General features: G+C 42.3%; 2 protein-coding genes across 5 annotated transcripts in view; one reads left to right on the top strand and one right to left on the bottom strand.

Moving 5' to 3' along the window:
• The window catches only part of rtf2 (replication termination factor 2), a 61,856-nt gene that overhangs the window by 18,000 nt on the left and 23,718 nt on the right, over positions 1–20,138 (bottom strand). For all 4 annotated transcript variants that reach the window (XM_014168128.3, XM_014168125.3, XM_014168126.3 and 1 more), the window contains exon 6: positions 465–578. In XM_014168128.3, coding sequence (XP_014023603.1) covers positions 465–578 — 114 coding nt within the window. The remainder of the gene's footprint in view (positions 1–464; positions 579–20,138) is intronic.
• On the top strand, positions 5,983–17,541 carry gcnt7 (glucosaminyl (N-acetyl) transferase family member 7). The gene is made up of 4 exons (XM_014168124.3): positions 5,983–6,526; positions 14,817–15,818; positions 16,541–16,636; positions 16,837–17,541. Exons 2-4 carry the CDS (start codon positions 14,825–14,827, stop codon positions 17,073–17,075), a joined length of 1,329 nt encoding a protein of 442 aa, XP_014023599.1. The 5' UTR covers positions 5,983–6,526; positions 14,817–14,824; the 3' UTR covers positions 17,076–17,541.

The raw sequence follows: 20,138 nt of genomic DNA, 5'->3' as shown, positions 1-20,138 counted from the left end.
GGTAGCTCTAACCAACATCTCCAATCTTGTCTCATTGATTGGACTCCTCATTAGCTGACTCCTGACTCCAATTAGCTTTTGGAGAAGTCATTAGCCTAGGGGGTTCACATACTTTTTCCAACCTACACTGTGAATGTTTAAATGATGTATTCAATATAGACAAGAAAAATACAATAATTTGTGTGTTAGTTTAAGCAGACTGTGTTTGTCTGTTGTTGTGATTTAGATGAAGATCAGATCTAATGTTATGACCAATTTATGAAGAAATCCAGATAATTCCAAAAGGGTTCACATACTTTTTCTTGCCACTGTAGGTACCATTCTTGCATTGGAATTGTAGTGTACCAAAAATGCAAAAAAGTTAGCAACAAACATGTCATTTTGTAATTTGGATGAACTCTCCCTTTAAGTGGAAGTTAGGATTACCCCTTAAAATTTGATTTGAAAACTCTAGGAACACAAACCTTTGTTGCCTTGGCCTTGGCTCTCTTCTCCTCCATTATCTTTCTCAGTTTCTCCACCTCCTCCTTGGTCCCATTGAGGACGACGAGGTCTTCTTCTTTGAACGGGTCGCCACACTGCAACCAAGAGAAGGTTTAGCTAAGCCCTGACATTTTTCTACATTATTTTATGACATACATGCTTTTCAGTATCTTATTTTAATTCATGAACATAACAGTGATGGCTTAATGAAAACCTTCATTTAGGGCTTCTCACCGACGGTATGTCTATTTTATGCACAATGTTCAAAAAAAAAAAGTTAAACATATGAAATACATTTGGTGTACTTTAGAGCCGCAACAACAAAGACATGAAGCAAAGGTCATAGTTCAGTCAGTGTACTGAGGATCAATAATACAATCCAAATGTCAGTGGTACATTGTTACAATCACAAAACAATAAATAGTTGAATAACCTAAGCCTAGTACTAAGATATTACAACCCATAGAGATCCTATTATAGTACTAGAGGGGCTATGTCATAAACCCGCAAAGTTCCAAAATGGGGACAAAATGGCAGCCACCTTCGTCAGGGAGAAATCCAAAACCAGTCTAATTGGAATGAACGTCAGTAGAGGCATAGGTGCAGGAAAATAAAAGTAAGACGTGATGTATCAGAAATTGTGTGATGGAATTATAGTTAATTATAAATACAGTTTATATGGGTTTTATACACATTCTCTATTTATAGCCTCTAAAATATATGTAAACAGACCATAAATGTCTCAGATTGTGTTTTCTTGGAAAGCTGTGGAAAGCTTATGATATGATCCATTATATGGAAAGCTTATTATATGATCCAATATCAGTACCTGTTGCATTTACAACTTGTCTAAGTCCTATCATCAACTGATTTGAGCCAGTGTATGGCTGTCGATTGACTGCATTGTCTGAATGGAATGTTGCCATATTTGCAGTTAATTAAACAAAATTATGGAACCATTCCTCTAAAACTGGCTGGCTGTCTAGCTAAAGACACATACAGTGTAGATAAATTCTTCACATTCATTGTTTTGCACAATATCTTATCACAGCAATAGAAAACCATGGTTGACCAACTCCCTGACCAACATGGCTGACCTTTGGACCATCATGAGAAGGCTCATGTCCATTCCAGTATTCTACTTCTATGTTACAACCCCAGTCACACAAAGCTAACAGGCATGAATGGCATATGGGAATTTCCCTAACTTCCCGAGTTAGATCGGGAAGTTAGGAACCAATATACACAAGCAATTAGGAAAGCTAAGGCTAGCTTTTCAAGCAGAAATTTGCATCCTGTACCACAAACTCCAAAAAGTTCAGGGACACTAAAGTCCATGGAGGAGAAGAGCACCTCCTCCCAGCTGCCCACTGCACTGAGGCTAGGAAACACTGTCACCACCGATAAATCCACTATAACTGAGAATTTCAATAAGCATTTTTCTACGGCTGGCCATGCTTTCCACCTGGTTACCCCTACCCCGGTCAACAGCCCTGCACCCCCCACAGCAACTCGCCCAAGCCTCCTCCATTTCTCCTTCACCCAAATCCAGATAGCTGATGTTCAGAAAGAGCTGCAAAATCTGGACCCCTACAAATCAGCCGGGCTAGACACTCTGGACCCTCTCTTTCTAAAATTATCTGCCAAAATTGCTGCAACATCTATTACTGTTCAACCTCTCTTTCGTATCGTCTGAGATTCCCAAAGATTGTAAAGCTGCCGCGGTCATCCCCCTCTTCAAAGGGGGAGACACTCTAGACCCAAACTGCTACAGACCTATATCTATCCTACCCTGCCTTTCTAAGGTCTTCGAAAGCCAAGTTAACAAACAGATTACCGACCATTTTGAGTCCCACCGTACCTTCTCCGCTATGCAATCTGGTTTCAGAGCTGGTCATGGGTGCACCTCAGCCACGCTCAAGGTCCTAAACGATATCATAACCGCCATCGATAAGAGACAATACTGTGCAGCCGTATTCATCAACCTGGCCAAGGCTTTCGACTCTGTCAATCACCGCATTCTTATCGGCAGACTCAACAGCCTTGGTTTCTCAAATGATTGGCTTGCCTGGTTCACCAACTACTTCTCTGATAGAGTTCAGTGTGTCAAATCTGAGGGCTTGTTGTCCGGACCTCTGGCTGTCTCAATGGGGGTGCCACAGGGTTCAATTCTCGGGCCGACTCTCTTCTCTGTTTACATCAATGATGTCGCGCTTGCTGCTGGTGATTCTCTGATCCACCTCTACGCAGATGACACCATTCCGTATACATCTGGCCCTTCTTTGGACACTGTGTTAACAAACCACCAGACGAGCTTCAATGCCATACAACTCTCCTTCCGTGGCCTCCAACTGCTCTTAAATGCAAGTAAAACTAAATGCATGCTCTTCAACCGATCGCTGCCCGCACCTGCCCACCCGTCCAGCATCACTACTCTAGACGGTTCTGACTTAGAATATGTGGACAACTACAAATACCTAGGTGTCTGGTTAGACTAAACTCTCCTTCCAGACTCACATTAAACATCTCCAATCCAAAATTAAATCTAGAATTGGCTTCCTATTTCGCAACAAAGCCTCCTTCACTCATGCTGCCAAACATACCCTCATAAAATTGACCATCCTACCAATCCTCGACTTCGGCGATGTCATTTACAAAATAGCCTCCAACACTCTACTCAACAAATTGGATGCAGTCTATCACAGTGCCATCTGTTTTGTCACCAAAGCCCCATATACTACCCACCACTGCGACCTGTACACACTCGTTGGCTGGCCCTTGCTTCATACTCGTCGCCAAACCCACTGTCTCCAGGTCATCTACAAGTCTTTGCTTGGTAAAGCCCCGCCTTATCTCAGCTCACTAGTCACCATAGCAGCACCCACCCATAGCACGCGCTCCAGCAGGTATATCTCACTGGTCACCCCCAAAGCCAATTCCTCCTCTGGCCGCCTCTCCTTCCAGTTCTCTGCTGCCAATGACTGGAACGAATTGCAAAAATCACTGAAGCTGGAGACACATATCTCCCTCACTAGCTTTAAGCACCAGCTGTCAAAGCAGCTCACAGATCACTGCACCTGTACATAGCCCATCTGTAAATAGCCCATCCAACTACCTCATCCCCATACTATATTTATTTATTTATCTTGCTCCTTTGCACCCCAGTATCTCTACTTGCACATCTACCATTCCAGTGTTTAATTGCTATATTGTAATTACTTCGCCACCATGGCCTAATTATTGCCTTACCTCCCTTATCTTACCTCATTTGCACACAATGTATATAGACTTTTTTTCCTACTGTATTATTGACTGTATGTTTGTTTATTCCATGTGTAACTCTGTGTTGTTGTATGTGTCGAACTGCTTTGCTTTATCTTGGCCAGGTCGCAGTTGTAAATGAGAACTTGTTATCAACTAGCCTACCTGGTTAAATAAAGGTGAAATAAATAAAATAAAAAATAAATATATCTGCAACCAAAGTGATTTTATACAGTGTGGAAGCAAATAGGGCTGTGAGGCTCTTGGAATTTTGGATGACAGTAATTGGCCAGCCTAGCCACAGAAAAAGACAGGAATGTTCCCGCTAGACATGATCGGCTGAGATAATGGATGGGCTGGACATGCCGAGAGATTAGTTTGGATTGGTCTGACTTGTAGCATGCTTCTGTCTATAACATGAGCTGCTCAGTATGTGTAGTTAATTTTTGCAACTGTGGCTTTTTTTAAAGATATCATGGAGAACTGCAATAGTGTTGCTACTGCTATCAACATTATTGCTGCCCTGAATTTAGCTGGCGCTATTGACAAAGATCAGTGGGAAAAATGTGCGATGGACTGACTACTTTCTGGAGGACGATCGTGCCATGCGCTGACTTTCTCTGATTCAGAAAATGAATTAGACGATGAGGAAATCCCTGACTCCATAACATTGAACCAGACATTGTAGAGTCTTCTGGTGACAGCGATGGGGAAGAAATGGCAATCAACAGTGTTGTTGTCACAGAAGTTGACCAAGTTTTGAAATCACTACAATGGCCGGTGGAAGCAGAGTATGATGGCTAAGCAGATGGAGAAAGTTCTGGCATTTGATTGCAAATGCGGAGGGAGTCGAAAAGAGAACAAAGATGGCTGTTGTATAAAACACCTGTCTTTCCGGATTATATCTTCAAACTAAGGGCAACCATGGCATCCGTGACAGAGAGGGAGAAGCGTTCATCCATGTATGCGAACATAGCTAGCTAATACTGCCTGTGTACCAGTGCTGGTGTTGTTCTTGGTAAGCATGTTTCCATTATATTTCCATGATTCTAACAGTTCACATATTAACTAGGCCTATATTTTTTGCCAAAATGCTGCATGGACGAGTGTGGAAATTATAATAAAAGTGCAGGAATTCATTGTTTTATTTAACTAGGCAAGTCAGTTAAGAACAAATTCTTATTTACAATGACGGCCTACCCCTCCCCAAACCCGGACGACTCTGGGCCAATTGTACACCGCCCTATGGGACTCCCTATCACGATTTTTCCATAAAAACAAAACACTGACCTTTGTGGATCACTACTAAATGTTTAATTCATTAATAAAACGAGAGGTTAGACACATGCAGACTAATAACGTCACACTCAGCCAAAGGAAGACAAAAGCCAACCAGCAGGGGGGACCTATTGTGTCCTGGTGGCAGCTCAATGTGACCTCTGAACATGTGGCTCTGTTAACACAACGAGGGCTAATCTCAGTCGCTGATCAGGCAGCAAACAAACCTTGGCTGGGGCTGTCGTCGCTGCTGGCCTCCCTCTACTCAGTACTAAACAAACCACAGGCAGCATAACCACCAGAGAGGTCTCAAAGAAAATCAAGAAACAGACAGAGACAGAAAGAGAAACAGACAGAGGCAAGGAAATGAGAAAGGCAAAGAGAAAGGCAAACAGGCAAGTAAATGATACTCCATGCTGTGACTGCTGCACATCTGAAAATGGAAGAAAGGAGATTGGGGTGGCTTTGTTTTTTTGTTTTTTTTCAGAAATAGGTAAATGAAAGGGAGGGAGATGGGGTGAGAGAGGAGAGAAAAAAGAAAGAGAGAAAGAGAGAAAGAAAGAGAGAGAACGAAAGAAAGAGAGATGGGGTGAGAGATGGTGTGAGAGGATGAGAGAGCGAGAGCGAAAAGAGAGAGGAGGAAGAGAGTAAAAAGGAAGTCAGGAGTAGTTTGAATGGGGGAGGAGACTGTTGGTTGCTGGTGCTTGTGTGAGAGAGCGAGAGCGAGAAAGAGAGAGGAGGAAGTGAGTAAAAAGGAAGTCAGGAGTAGTTTGAATGGGGGAGGAGACTATTGGTTGCTGGTGCTTGTGTGAGAGAGCGAGATCGAGAAAGAGAGAGGAGGAAGTGAGTAAAAAGGAAGTCAGGAGTAGTTTGAATGGGGGAGGAGACTGTTGGTTGCCGGTGCTTGTGTATGAGTCTGTGTGTGTGTGCCAAATGAGAGAGAAGCCGCCTGTTACCAGGCAGGGCCGGCCAACGTCTCAGGGGAAATGCAGAGGGAGTGCTTCAAAAACAGACACGAGGGCAAGAAATGCAGATGCAGTGACAGATACCGGATACAGATACAGATACCGGATCAACTGATCTATAGTGACATACTGGATCAACTGATCTATAGTGACATACCGGATCAACTGATCTATAGTGACCTACCGGATCAACTGATCTATAGTGACCTACCGGATCAACTGATCTATAGTGACCTACCGGATCAACTGATCTATAGTGACTGATCTATAGTGACCTACACACACAAAACAAAACAGCTGGGAAACACGCAGAGCACAGCGACCTTGCGAGCCACGTGCTGCCCAGAGACAACTACAACAAAAGCAGGGCGCAGCAACAGCTTCAGCTCCACCCGCCCATCGCTTGCCGACCAATGGTTCCAGCTCCCTGTGTGCACCTGGCTTGACTCCCTGCTGGTTTCGGCTCGCCATGTTTTGGTCAGGGGCTTAATGTTTAAGATCTTCTTCAGCAAAAGGACCCGGGCAGAACTGCAATTAAGGTAACTGGCTAGCCTTAGCCTGAGGCTCTTTCTCTGTGCGTGTGTTTCATCAACTCTTGGAAGTGATGAAAGATTGTATTTATTGAAATGGTGGTGGTAACACACATCGCCCCGATGAGATTTTAATTACAAACACCTAAGAGTGTTTGAATATTGAGTTCATTAACTGGTGATAAAAATAAACGTATGGCTCCATGAGAACTAGCAGTGTTTAATCTAATAACGGCAACAGGTGGTGTTAAAGTCAGCTCTTTTTGGAAATCATGTCTTCATATACTGATCTATAGTGACCTACCGTATAAACTGATCTATAGTGACCTACCGGATCAACTGATCTATAGTGACCTACCGTATAAACTGATCTATAGTGACCTACCGTATAAACTGATCTATAGTGACCTACCGGATCAACTGATCTATAGTGACCTACCGTATAAACTGATCTATAGTGACCTACCGTATAAACTGATCTATAGTGACCTACCGGATCAACTGATCTATAGTGACCTACCGGATCAACTGATCTATAGTGACCTACCGGATCAACTGATCTATAGTGACCTACCGGATCAACTGATCTATAGTGACCTACCGGATCAACTGATCTATAGTGACCTACCGGATCAACTGATCTATAGTGACATACTGGATCAACTGATCTATAGTGACCTACCGGATCAACTGATCTATAGTGACCTACTGGATCAACTGATCTATAGTGACATACTGGATGAACTATAGATCAGTTAATGCAATATGTTACTATAGATCAGTTTATCCAGCATGTCAGTACCGATCAGTTTATCCAGCATGTCAGTACCGATCAGTTTATCCAGTATGTCAGTACCGATCAGTTTATCCAGCATGTCAGTACCGATCAGTTTATCCAGTATGTCAGTACCGATCAGTTTATCCAGTATGTCAGTACTGATCAGTTTATCCAGTATGTCAGTAGACCGGTTTATCTGCATTCTCCAGTTGTCGAAATTACATTTGTCATAAGCAAACAAGACAGCTACTCTACTTCATGAGTCAATATGCCTAGACAGCTTTCTCTGTCTGTTGACGTAGTTACTGCAGAGATCAAATTAGTTTGTTCTTTTCCTAATGTCACAATGGCCTGTGTCCTTTCTGTGGGAGACCCTTGTGATCTCATTACACTCTCACACGTTTCCATAACAAGCCCGATATCCAAATCTCTGTGACGGGTTGCCACCGATTACAGGGTTTCAGCAAGTCTCAGGTGAATACGTCTCTCTAGTGTGCTGTTAGGCGACTTTAGAGGGTGTTAAAGAGCAAAATGTCTCCCTTTTCTAGACGATTCTTATTGACTCTCGGTGAACGAAGCGAAGCAGTGTAGCTCACTTCTTAGGGAGATAATTCATCTGTTAGCAGGAGCAACTGGTAGACCTACGTGATGATTAAGCTGTGTCCACTTATTAATGAAAAATGTAAATGAATGAAGGTAATGACGGCCATGTGCTTCTATTTAGAGAAGGGATATTGTATTTAGGAGCTAGAGTTGGTCAGTGTTTCCGCTGCAGTCATTTACATATGGCGTGGCGCCACAGCAAAATCATTGCTAGATCCTCCAAAGAAATATGTAATATGAAGAAAAAAAAACACTTTCAAGATGCTAGAACAGGCAATATTTACTTTTCTTCTGCAAACAAAACAAGTAATGAATATAAAAATCAGACTACTACATAGTAGAATAGTTCATCTATTTACAGTGCCTTCAGAAAGTATTCACACCCCTCGACATTTTCCACATTCTGTTGTGTTACAGCCTGAATTTAAAATTGATAAAATTGTGATTTTCTGACACAATACCACATAATGTCAAAGTCATGTGAAGTGTTGGTCCCATGTTTCATGAGCTGAAATAAAATATCCCAGAAATGTTACATAAGCACAAAAAGCTTATTTCTCAAAATGTTGTACACAAAATGGTTTACATCCTATATAGTGAGCATTTGTCCATTGCCAAGATAATCCATCCATCTGACAGGAGTGGAATATCAAGAAACTGATTAAACAGCATGATCATTACACAGGTGCACCTTTTGCTGGGGAAAATAAAAGGCCACTCTAAAATGTGCAGTTTTGTCACACAACACAATGTCAAAGATGTCTCAAGTTTTGAGGGAGCATGCAATTGGCATGCTGACTGCAGGCATGTCCACCAGAGCTGTTGCCAGAGAATTGAACTTACATTTCTCTACCATAAGTCGCCTCCAACGTAATTGTAGAGAATTTGGCAGTACGTCCAACCGCAGACTATGTGTAACCACGTCAGCCCAGGACTTCCACATTCGGCTTCTTCACCTGCGTGATCATCTGAAACCAGCCATCTGGATAGCTTATGAAACTGTGGGTTTGCACAACCAAATTTCTGCACAAACTGTCAGAAACTGTCTCAGGGATGCTCACCTTCGATGGCCACTGGCACGCTGGAGAAGTGTGCTCTTCATGGATGAATCCCGGTTTCAACTGTACCGGGCAGATGGCAGATAGCGTGTATGGTGTTGTGTGGGCAAGCGGAGTGCCCAATGGTGGCGGTGGGGTTATAGTATGGGCAGGCATAAGCTACAGACAACGAACACAATTGCATTTTATCAATGGCAATTCGAATGCACAGAGATACCCTGACGAGATCCTGAGGCCCATTGTCATGTCATTCATCCGCCGCCACACCTCATGTTTCAGCATGATAATGTACAGCCCGTGTATCTGTACACAATTCCTGGAAGCTGAAAATGTCCCAGTTATGTCATGGCCTGCATGCTCAATGTCACCCATTCAGCATGTTTGGGATGATCTGGATCGATGTGTACGATAGCGTGTTCCAGTTCCCGCCAATATCCAGCAACTTTGCACAGCCGTTAAAGAGGAGTGGGACAACATTCCACAGACCACAATCAACAGCCTGATCAACTCTATAGGAAGATGTGTCATGCTGCATGAGGCAAATGGTGGTCACACAGAATACCGACTGGTTTTCTGCTCCACGTCCCGACCTTTTTTTCTAAGGCATCTGGGACCAACATATGCATATCTGTATTCCCAGTCATGTGAAATCCATAGATTAGGGCCTAATGTATTTATTTTAAATTGACTGATTTCCTCATATGAAACTGCAACTCTAAAATCGTAGACATTTTTGCATGTTGCGTTTATTTTTGTTTAGTCTAAAAATTAAAAGCTGAAATGTCGTGAGTCAATAAGTATTCAATCCCTTTTATGGGAGTAAAAATGTGCTTAACCTGTTTGGGCTAGGGGGCAGTATTGAGAATTTTGGAAAAAAATATGTGCCCATTTTTAACTGCCTCCTACACCAACTCAGAAGCTAGAATATGCATATTATTGTTCAGGTTTGGATAGAAAACACCCTAAAGTTTCTAAAACTGTTTGAATGGTGTCTGTGAGTATAACAGAACTCCTATGGCAGGCAAAAACCTGACAAGGTTTCATGCAGGAAGTGGCCTGTCTGACAAGCAGTCGTGCGTCTTGCATCTGTTTATTGAAGAGTAAGGATCTTAGCTGTAACGTGACAATTCCCAGGGCTCCAATAGGCTCTCAGAACCCGGGAAAAACCTGAACGATGACGAGGCAGCCTCTGGCTGAAACAGATTATCGCCTTATCCAAGTGGCCGATCAGAGGACCATTGAATGAGGCGCGTGCACGATTCGCCCCCGTGGAGAAATTTCATTCGGCTGTTTAGCTTATTGCAGATTCCCGGTCGGAATATTATCGCTTTTCTACGAGATAAATGGCATAAAAATTGGTTTTAAACAGCGGTTGACATGCTTCGAAGTACGGTAATGGAATATTTAGACATTTTTTGTCACGCCATGCGCACGACCGTTATTTACCATTCGTATAGTGTCTAGAACGCACGAACAAAACAGAGGATATTTGGATATAACGATGGATTATTTGGGACCAAACCTACATTTGTTATTGAAGTAGAAGTCCTGGGAGTGCATTCTGACGAAGAACAGGAAAGGTAAGAACATTTTTCTTATAGGAAATAGGATTTTGGTGAAGGCTAATCTTGCCGGGTGTCTAAATAGCTAGCCGTGATGGCTGGGCTATGTACTTAGAATATTGCAAAATGTGCTTCATCCGAAAAGCTATTTTAAAATCGGACATATCGAGTGCATAGAGGAGTAATGTATCTATAATTCTTAAAATAATTGTTATGCTTTTTGTGAACGTTTATCGTGAGTAATTTAGCAAACTGTTAGTAAATTCCCCGGAAGTTTGCGGGGGTATGCTTTTTCTGAACGTCACATGCTAATGTAAAAAGCTGTTTTTTTATATAAATATGAACTTGATTGAACAGACATGCATGTATTGTATAACATAATGTCCTAGGTGTGTCATCTGATGAAGATCATAAAAGGTTAGTGCTGCATTTAGCTCTGGTTTGGGTTTTTGTGACATTATATGCTAGCTTGAAAAATGGGTGTCTGATTATTTCTGGCTGGGCACTCTCCTGACATAATCTAATGTTTTGCTTTCGTTGTAAAGCCTTTTTGAAATCGGACAGTGTGGTTAGATTACGGAGAGTCTTGTCTTTAAATAGCTGTAAAATAGTCATATGTTTGAGAAATTGAAGTAATAGTATTTCAAACGATTCAAAAATCGCGCCACTGAATTCAGGTGGCTGTTACGTAGGTGGGACGAATTCGTCCCGCCTTGCCCATAGAGGTTAACAAGTCACATAAAAAGTTGCATGGACTCACTATGTGCAATAATAGTGTTTAACATTTTTTTTTATGACTACGTCATCTCTGTACCCCACACAAACAATTATCTGTAAGGTCTCTCAGTCGAGCAGTGAATTTCAAATACAACCATAAAGACCAGGGAGGTTTTTCTAATGCCTCGCATTGAAGATCCCCCATTGGTAGACAAAATAAATAAATAAAAGAAGCAGACATTGAATATCCCCTTTGAGCGTGGTGAAGTTATTAATTATACTTTGAATGGTTTATCAATACACCCAGTCACTACAAAGATACAGGCGTCCTTCCTAACTCAGTTGCCTCAAGAGGAAGGAAACCGTTCAACGATTTCACCATGAGGCCAATGGTGACTTTTAAACAGTTACAGAGTTGGATGGCTGAGATAGGAGGAAACTGAGGATGGATCAACAGCATTGTATTTACTCCACAATACTAACCTAAATTACGGAGTGAAACGAAGGAAGCCTGTACAGAATACAAATACTCCAAAACATGCATCCTGTTTGCAATAAGGCACTAATGTAAAACTGCAAAGAATATGGCAATGACATTCACTTTATGTCCTGAATACAAAGCATTATGTTTGGGGCATATCCAACAACACATCACTGAGTACCACTCTTCATATTTTCAAGCATGGTGTTGGCTGCATCATGGTATGGGTATGCATGTCATCGGCCATGCATACCCATACCATGACTAGGGAGTTTTTTTAATATAAAAATAAATGGAATAGAACTAAGCACACAGGCAAAATCCTAGAGGAAAACCTGGTTCAGTCTGCTTTCCAACAGACACTGGGAGACAAATTCACCTTTCAGCAGGACAATAACGAAAAACACAAGGCCAAATAAACACAACGTTCCTGAGTGTTACAGTTGTGACTTAAATTGGCTTGAAAATCTATGGCAAGACTTGAAAATGGATGTCTAGCAATGATCAACAACCAACTTGACAGATCTTGAATAATGTGCAAATATTGTACAATCCAGGTGTGCAAAGCTCTTAGAGACTTATCCAGAAAGACTCATAGCTGTAATCACTGTCAAAGGTGATTCTAACATGTATTAAATCAGGGTTGTGAATACTTAAGTAAATTAGATATTTCTGTATTTAATTTTCAAAAAACATTTTTACTTTTTCATTATGGGATATTGTGTGTAGATGGGTGAAAAGAAAAATCTATTTAATCAATTTTGAATTCAGGCTGTAACACAACAAAATGTGGAATAAGTAAAGGGGTATGAATACTTTCTTTAAGGCACTGTACCTAGTCAGCTTTTTGTTGTGTGTTCTATACAAGATAAATATTCCTCTACAGGTGCATCCATGTGCCATAGGGGGGAAACATGCATTCTGACAAGCACTCAATGCACAAGTTTTGCAATCGCGGGGGAAAACAGCAGGTTTGATGGCCATTGTTAAAAATAGGGGGATCCTAGTTTTCCATTCCTACTTTATTTATTTCTCAACTCCTAAATATGCAGTGCCATGGTTAATTAAGCATGTTACCGCTCCACAATTTGCTATGAGTGCATAGAGGAGAGTGGGGCTAGAGGTAACAAGGCTCAATTGCAGGGTAACTTGGTGTAAAACACCACCCCACCTAAAAATATGTTTATGTGAGAAGTAGAGTTACCCCGGGTAGCAGTTTACCAAGTTACCCTAAAAGGTAGTGCTACATTACATTCACTGTGTTTATGTATGTTTTTTTGGGACATAAAATTCATCAGTAGGATGCTAACTAGTCAAAAGATCACATTTGGTATCTTGAAAATGATTAGCCAAACAGGGTACAGTGGGTAAATGCAGATTGGAAACACCATGCTTTAATCAAATCAAATGTATTTATATAGCCCTTCTTACATCAGCTGATATCACAAAGTGCTGTACTTAAAAACCCAGCCTAAAACCCCAAACAGCAAGCAATGCAGGTGTAGAAGCACGGTGGCTAGGAAAAACTCCCTAGAAAGGCCAAAACCTAGGAAGAAACCTAGAGAGGAACCAGGCTATGAGGGGTGGCCAGTCCTCTTCTGGCTGTGCCGGGTGGAGATTATAACAGCACATGGCCTAGATGTTCAAATGTTCAGAAATGCCCAGCATTATCAAATAATAATATTCATAGTAGTTGTTGAGGGTGCAACAAGTCAGTAACACAAGAGTAAGTGTCAGTTGGCTTTTTCATAGCCGATCTTTCAGAGTATCTCTACCGCTCCTGCTGTCTCTAGAGAGTTGAAAACAGCATGTCTGGGACAGGTAGCACGTCTGGTGAATAGGTCAGGGTTCCAACAGGTCTGGGACAGGTAGCACGTCCGGTGAACAGGTCAGGGTTCCATAGCTGCAGGCAGAACAGTTGGAACTGGAGCAGCAGCACAGCCAGGTGAACTTTAGCCTATTTATTTATGGCCAAAATACTGCATCAGTTGGGCAACAGGTGATAATGCTCATTGCTAAAAGCATACCTGAAATATGGAACATGCATAGGCTATATGCATGCTCCAATATGTTAAAAATAATTTAAACAAATATTTTAACCAATATGGTGTCAACATAATTTAAACAAAAATCATTTTAGACTAGAATGTCCTTTTAAAAAGTCACCAGAACTGAGCTTCTCAGTGCATCTTCATACATATTTTTTTTATGTTTTATTTAACCAGGAAGAAATCCCTCTTTTGCAATGGAGACCTGACCAAGAAAGCAGCAGCAGTCAATACAACATTAAAACATTAAAACATTTCGACATACAATACGGGGCGGCAGGGGCGGCAGGGTAGCCTAGGGGTTAGAGCGTTGGACTAGTAACCAAAAGGTTGCAAGTTCGAATCCCCGAGCTGACAAGGTACAAATCTGTCGTTCTGCCCCTGAACAGGCAGTTAACCCATTGTTCCTAGGCCGTCATTGAAAATAGGAATTTGTTCTTAACTGACTTGCCTAGTTAAATAAAGGTTAAAAAAAAATAATACAAACAGCACGTCATTAAGAGTAGATTAGGACTACAGGAAACACTGACACACCTCCTCAACAGAATTTTGGGCCAGAGTTTTAAACTCACTGAAACGTAGTTTGCAGACTGTTCCATGCCTCTGTGCAACAGAGGCATGGAACAGTAAAGGAAGCAATTACCTAGTAGACCGCGTCTGGTAACTGCTAGTGGTAAAGGAGAGCAAGCTACCTGTGATTAGTGATTAATTTCTTCAACTTCCTGAGCCGGGTTCCTAAGTCCATCTAGCAGCACTGGCTATGTATTTTCACTCTAAACACTTGTTTCATGAGTCATCTGTTATTATCGGACTACTACGAGCTCCACAGAAAGCTGCTCTTTCTTGCTGTGTGCTGGATCGTTAAACACCTCTAGAAAGAACCCCAAACTAAGCAGCAACAAGGAAACAAAACAGAGTCTCAGATTGTAAAACATTGCCATGGATAATTTTGGTTCTTCTGTATGGAAGGGTCAGAGTCTTAGAGACTTTTAATGTCTCGAGTCGGGCTTTGTTGTTTCAAAGCACAGCCTAACCTTGGTTTTTTGTTGCAGGTGGTTGCATGGTGTCCGTCCGGTGCTGGACTATTATGCTCCAGCTGGAAGGCACCAAGTGCAGTTTCCTGTTCTGCCTGGGAATCTGCATGTTCATCTGCTCTGTGATCTACCTGAGTACCAAGGCCCCTACAGATCCCCAAGCTCAGCACGGGCCCTTGGGCTGCAGGCCCTTCTCCCAGTACTGCCAAGCCTTCCTCCCCAGCACTGAGGGCTCTCCAGCATGGCAACGCCGCGACTGCCAGGTGGAGAGAAATCTTCTGGGTATGGGGGGTGGAGGTGGGGACCTGGACTGCTCCCGCCTGGTGAGGGAGCTCCACTTCATCACCAGTCCGCTGAGTCGTGAGGAGGAAGACTACCCTCTGGCCTTCATCCTCACCGTCCACAAGGAGCTGGAGCTGCTTGTGCGCCTGCTGAGGGCCATCTATGCACCCCAGAATATCTATTGTGTCCATGTGGACGTCAAGGCTCCACAGGAGTACAGTGAAGCCGTGGAAAGCCTGGTGGGCTGCTTCCCCAACGTGTTCCTGGCCAGCCGCAGCGAGATGGTGACCTACGCCGGCTTCTCGCGGCTACAGGCTGACATCAACTGTATGAGGGACCTGGCGGCATCTACGGTGCCCTGGAGGAAGGTGGTCAACCTGTGCGGCCAGGACTTCCCCGTCAAGAGCAACCTGGAGCTGGTGCGCTACATGCAGAGCAAGGAGTGGAGGGACAGGAACATGACCCCGGGCATCAAGCAGCCGGCGTCCATGAGGCACCGGACTCAGCTAAGCTACAGGGAGATCAGGGGCTCCCACGTGGCCCCCAAGCGAGGAGCACCAAAGAAGGGTGCTCCACCCCACGGGGTGCAGATTTACTTTGGAACAGCCTACTACGCGCTAACAAGGACCTTTGTGGAGTTTGTACTGAGAAGTCAGGTGTCCAGGGACTTGCTGGAGTGGTCCAAAGACACATTCAGCCCAGATGAGCACTACTGGGTGACACTCAATCACATCAAAGGTAAAGGCCAGGCTTTAGAACCGCTCATAAAAAGCAACTTTGTAATACAGTGGCCAATAGAAGTTAATCTCCACAACACAATTGATACTGAGCTTATGTCAATATATAGGGACATTTAGAACTGTTACATCCCTGAGGAAAACAGATGAGACTTCTACAACCCTAGACCTTTCCATATGCTACACACAACCTTTCCAATTTGAAATGCATTCCAAAAGAAAACACCTAGGAGACGAAAAAGCTATGAGAAGTCAATAAATCCTGGTGGCCCAGTACCTGTGAGTTCATGTAAGTTCATGCAAACAAATTTATTTGGGGTGTTCACTGTTCAAAGATTACTTTTAGCCTTTATAAAGCTTGAAACTTAAAGGAATGGGTTCAACATCCCCACATTGTTTCAAGTACAGTAGGCCAGCCTAGCTCAATCAATTTTATAAAGCCATTTTTACATGAGCAGTTGTCACAAGTGCTTTACAGATACTCAGCCTAAATCCCCAAAGAGCAAGTAATGCAGATGCACAGTGGCTAGGAAAAACTCCCTAGAAGGACTTAAAATTAAGTTTGGGGGAATTCATTCATACGGTAGGCTCTGATTTATTTGCAGCTTGCTTATCTACAGTATATGAGTAGATCAGTGTCCCATGAATCATTGATGACAATCAAAAGGCTATGAATAATGAGAATGAGATTTAATCTGTTTTGGATCGGTTATCTGCTCCTAGAAGCGCCAGGAAGTCATGTAGACGGAGGTTGGAGCGGCGAGATCCGGGCGATAAAATGGAGGGACCAAGAGGGGACGAAACACAATGGATGCAAAGGTACAACAACTCCTGATCCCAGTCATTGTCAGTTTACAGTCTTGACCTCACGTGTCTAGGGCATGTTTTGCTCTTTGGTTCCAGATTAGATTAGCCTTCTGATTAGGAAGTAAACAGTTTACACAACAGCAGTTGATAGATTTTGACACTGATCTGATCTCATCTTGATGCCCTTTCTGCTGCTGCTCGTCTTTCCGCAGGTCGTTATGTCAGGGACATCTGCATCTACGGTCTGGAGGATTTGCAGTGGATCATCAACAGAAACAGCATGTTTGCCAACAAGTTTGAGAGCAAGACCTTCCCAGATGCTTTGGACTGCCTGGAGCAGTGGCACAGGGAAAAGGTCCTGCAGCAAGCCACGGTTCCCATTCAGTCATGGTGGCAACTTGCCACGCAAGGCAACAAAACTGGTCTTTTCAACGCCACAGTGGGACTTTGACGAGGCCGTGGGGTTCCTCCTGACCGGAATGGATGTACATCTCAAATAGACTTGTTGGTTACTGTATCGCTTTAGAGGGCTGTACTAAAGTGTGCTGCTAGGGTGTGCGAGGTGGCCGGAGAACACTTGTTATTGACATATCTCGGTTGTCCTGAAACGCTTTGTGATAAAAAATAGACTTGGTGTATCACTGAAGCCGCATGCCTGCCAGTCGAAATAGTTTCTGCATATATTATGACAACTTTGTGAACATTTTGTTCGTTTTTTCGGCTGTTTGAGCACACCACATTTTTTTTATTGAGACAAATCAAAGTTCAGTAGCCAAAGTCTACGCCCGTTCGTCAGTGATTGGTCTACAGTACTACTTCTACTAGGAGTGGGAATAGGGCTGGGCGATATGGACAAAATATCATATTACAATATTTTGGACGGTATTTTATGTTTTTGAATAAAGGTTCTAAATATGCTTTATGAGTAGTTATAGGATGTCAACACATTTCAGTGGGCGTTCTCTCTATTTATACCACGTATCAAACTCATTCCACGGAGGGCCGAGTGTCTGTTGGTTTTTTCTCCTCCCTTGTACTTGATTGATGAATTAAGGTCACTGATTAGTAAAGAACTCCCCTCATCTGGTTGTCTAGGTCTTAATTGAAAGGAAAAAACAAAAACCCCTTATTCATACTGTTCTATCCAACTCCAAACAAGAATAATTTTCTGAGTTTTCATACATTTCAGCAGGAAGCCTAGTGGTTAGAGCATTTGGCCAGTAACCAAAAGGTTGCTAGATCGAATCCCCGAGCTGACAAGGTAAAAATCTGTCGTTCTGCCCCTGCCCCTGTTCCTAGGCCATCATTGTAAATAAGAATTTGTTCTTAACTGACTTTATAAGTTAAATAAAATAAAATATTCCTGCGCTTTTATTATCATTTCCACAGTGGTCCATGTAGCATTTGGGCCCAAAAAATATAGGCCTAGTTAATATGTGAACTGTTAGAATCATGGAAATATAATGGAAACATGCTTACCAAGAACAACACCAGCACTGGTACACAGGCAGTATTAGCTAGCTATGTTCGCTCTGTACATTTAGCAAGCTAGCTAGCGAGCTAACTAGTAATTAGCATGAGCGGTTAAGAAAAGACAAACTGGCAGATAGTTGTTTGCAGATAGTAAGACACACAAAACTAATAATGTATAGAACGCTTGTGGAAAGGAACATGTCACCAATATTTGAACATGCAGAGTTAACGGCAAGAAAATGCTTGTGGTCGAGCAACTGTTCTCTCCTTGAGTGACAGTAGGCAGGTAGGGCTTGGTGTGGTTAGCAACATGCAGCAGCAGGAGGAGAGAGAGGACTCAAGTAGCAAACAGAGTAACTATAAAAACCAATATTATACACGCTAGAGTTTCGTATCACATTTAACAAACCAAACATTGAAATACTGTTATAGAAGGTAAAGTAAAAACTCAAACCGGTCCATGCATCAATACTGGTACTGTATATAGTAAAATAGGGTATACTGCCCAGACCTAAGTGAGAAGTATGGACGGGATTCTTCAATTATGTGTTTGTTGTCATTCAACGAGAGATGACTAGTTTTCACGCACATTTTTTCACTTGAGAAATACTCCACCAAACATCTTAGATGTAAAATTGCATGACTAAGACAACCTCTGCAAAAATGTCAACATTTATTACAGATTTCTTGATTAATTTTACATTAATTTGGGATATTTTGAGGAAGTGTACTGGCTATGTTGTTGCTAGGGTGGCTCAAGAGGGACAAATATTCATTATTGTAATATTGCCACTTTGTTTCTAGACGAGTTCTGCTTGGAGCAAACCAAACCTCGAACTATGTATGCAGACGCCTTAAGGGGCACATTGGTTGAGAGGATGACGCAACCATAATCAGTAAGGAATTCATAAGTCCCCCCCGCTGCGCCACACAAGGCCCTTCAGAGACATGTGGTGCACTTTGACAACAGACCCAAATAGGCCACTGTACCAAAGGGATTCAGTAAACTTTACAGGCGAGACCAATACACAACTCTCTGAACATGGCTGCTTAGAGGTGTGGCAACAACTTGAATATTTATTGCCATTTCAAAAACTAAAATAAAAATGTTATTTTTTTGTTACACTGGATTACATGTTAAGAACACTGGATTACATGATAAGAACAATCTATTTAAAGTAAACTATTATATTTGTCCTTGTGTTCTGGATTATTGTCCTGCTTAAAAAGGTGAATGTCTCCCAGTGTCTGTTGGAAAGCAGACTGAATCAAGTTTTCCTCTAGGATTTTGCCTGAGCTTAGCTCTATTCTGTCCCGTCCCGCCCGTCCCCCGTCCCCCCCCAACAACCTCCCTAGTCCTTGCCAAGCATACCCATAACATGATGCAGCCACCACCATGCTTGAAAATATAAAGCGTGGTACTCAGTGATGCGTTGTGTTGGATTTGCCCCAAACATAACATTTTGTATTCAGGACAAACATTTTTTGCAGTTTTATTTGAGTGCCTTATTGTAAACAAGATGCATATTTTTGTAATTTTTTATTCTGTACAGTCTTACTTCTTTTCACTCTGTCATTTCAGTTAGTATTGTGGAGTAACTACGTTGTTGATCAGTCCTCAGTTCTCTCCTTTCACAGCCATTAAACTATGTTAATGTCACCATTGGCCTCATGGTTTCCTTCCTCTCCGGCAAAGTCTCTTGCAAAGCCTGTATCTTTGTAGTGACTGGGTATATTGATATTCACTGCTCGACTCGGTGTTTGAAATTCACTGCTCGACTGGGACATTATAGATAATTGTATGTGTGGGGTACGGAGATGAGGTAGTCATTCGCAATATCATGTTAAACACTATGGCACACAGAGTGAGTCCATTTAACTTATGTGACTTGTAAAAAAATTTAAATAACCCCCCCTTCACATATTTAGGCTTGCCATAAGAAAGGGGTTGAATACGTATTGACTCGACATTTGTTTTTGATTTTGTAACAATTTCTAAAAACATAATTCCACTTTGAAATTATGGGGTACTACATGTAGG

Source organism: Salmo salar, chromosome 22, assembly GCF_965601325.2.
Source record: "Salmo salar chromosome 22, fSalSal1, whole genome shotgun sequence".
In the NCBI taxonomy this organism is placed as follows: domain Eukaryota; kingdom Metazoa; phylum Chordata; class Actinopteri; order Salmoniformes; family Salmonidae; genus Salmo; species Salmo salar.
The sequence above is the reverse complement of the archived record's forward strand: the minus strand, read 5'-3'. Positions and strand labels throughout refer to the sequence as shown.

Bases quoted from the DNA above. Each gene is read 5' to 3' on its own strand.
- gcnt7 (XM_014168124.3), top strand. From the start codon at position 14,825: ATGGTGTCCGTCCGGTGCTGGACTATTATGCTCCAGCTGGAAGGCACC. The intron at 15,819-16,540 runs GTAAAGGCCAGG...ATCTGCTCCTAG, and splicing joins GACACTCAATCACATCAAAG to AAGCGCCAGGAAGTCATGTA. The intron at 16,637-16,836 runs GTACAACAACTC...GTCTTTCCGCAG, and splicing joins GAAACACAATGGATGCAAAG to GTCGTTATGTCAGGGACATC.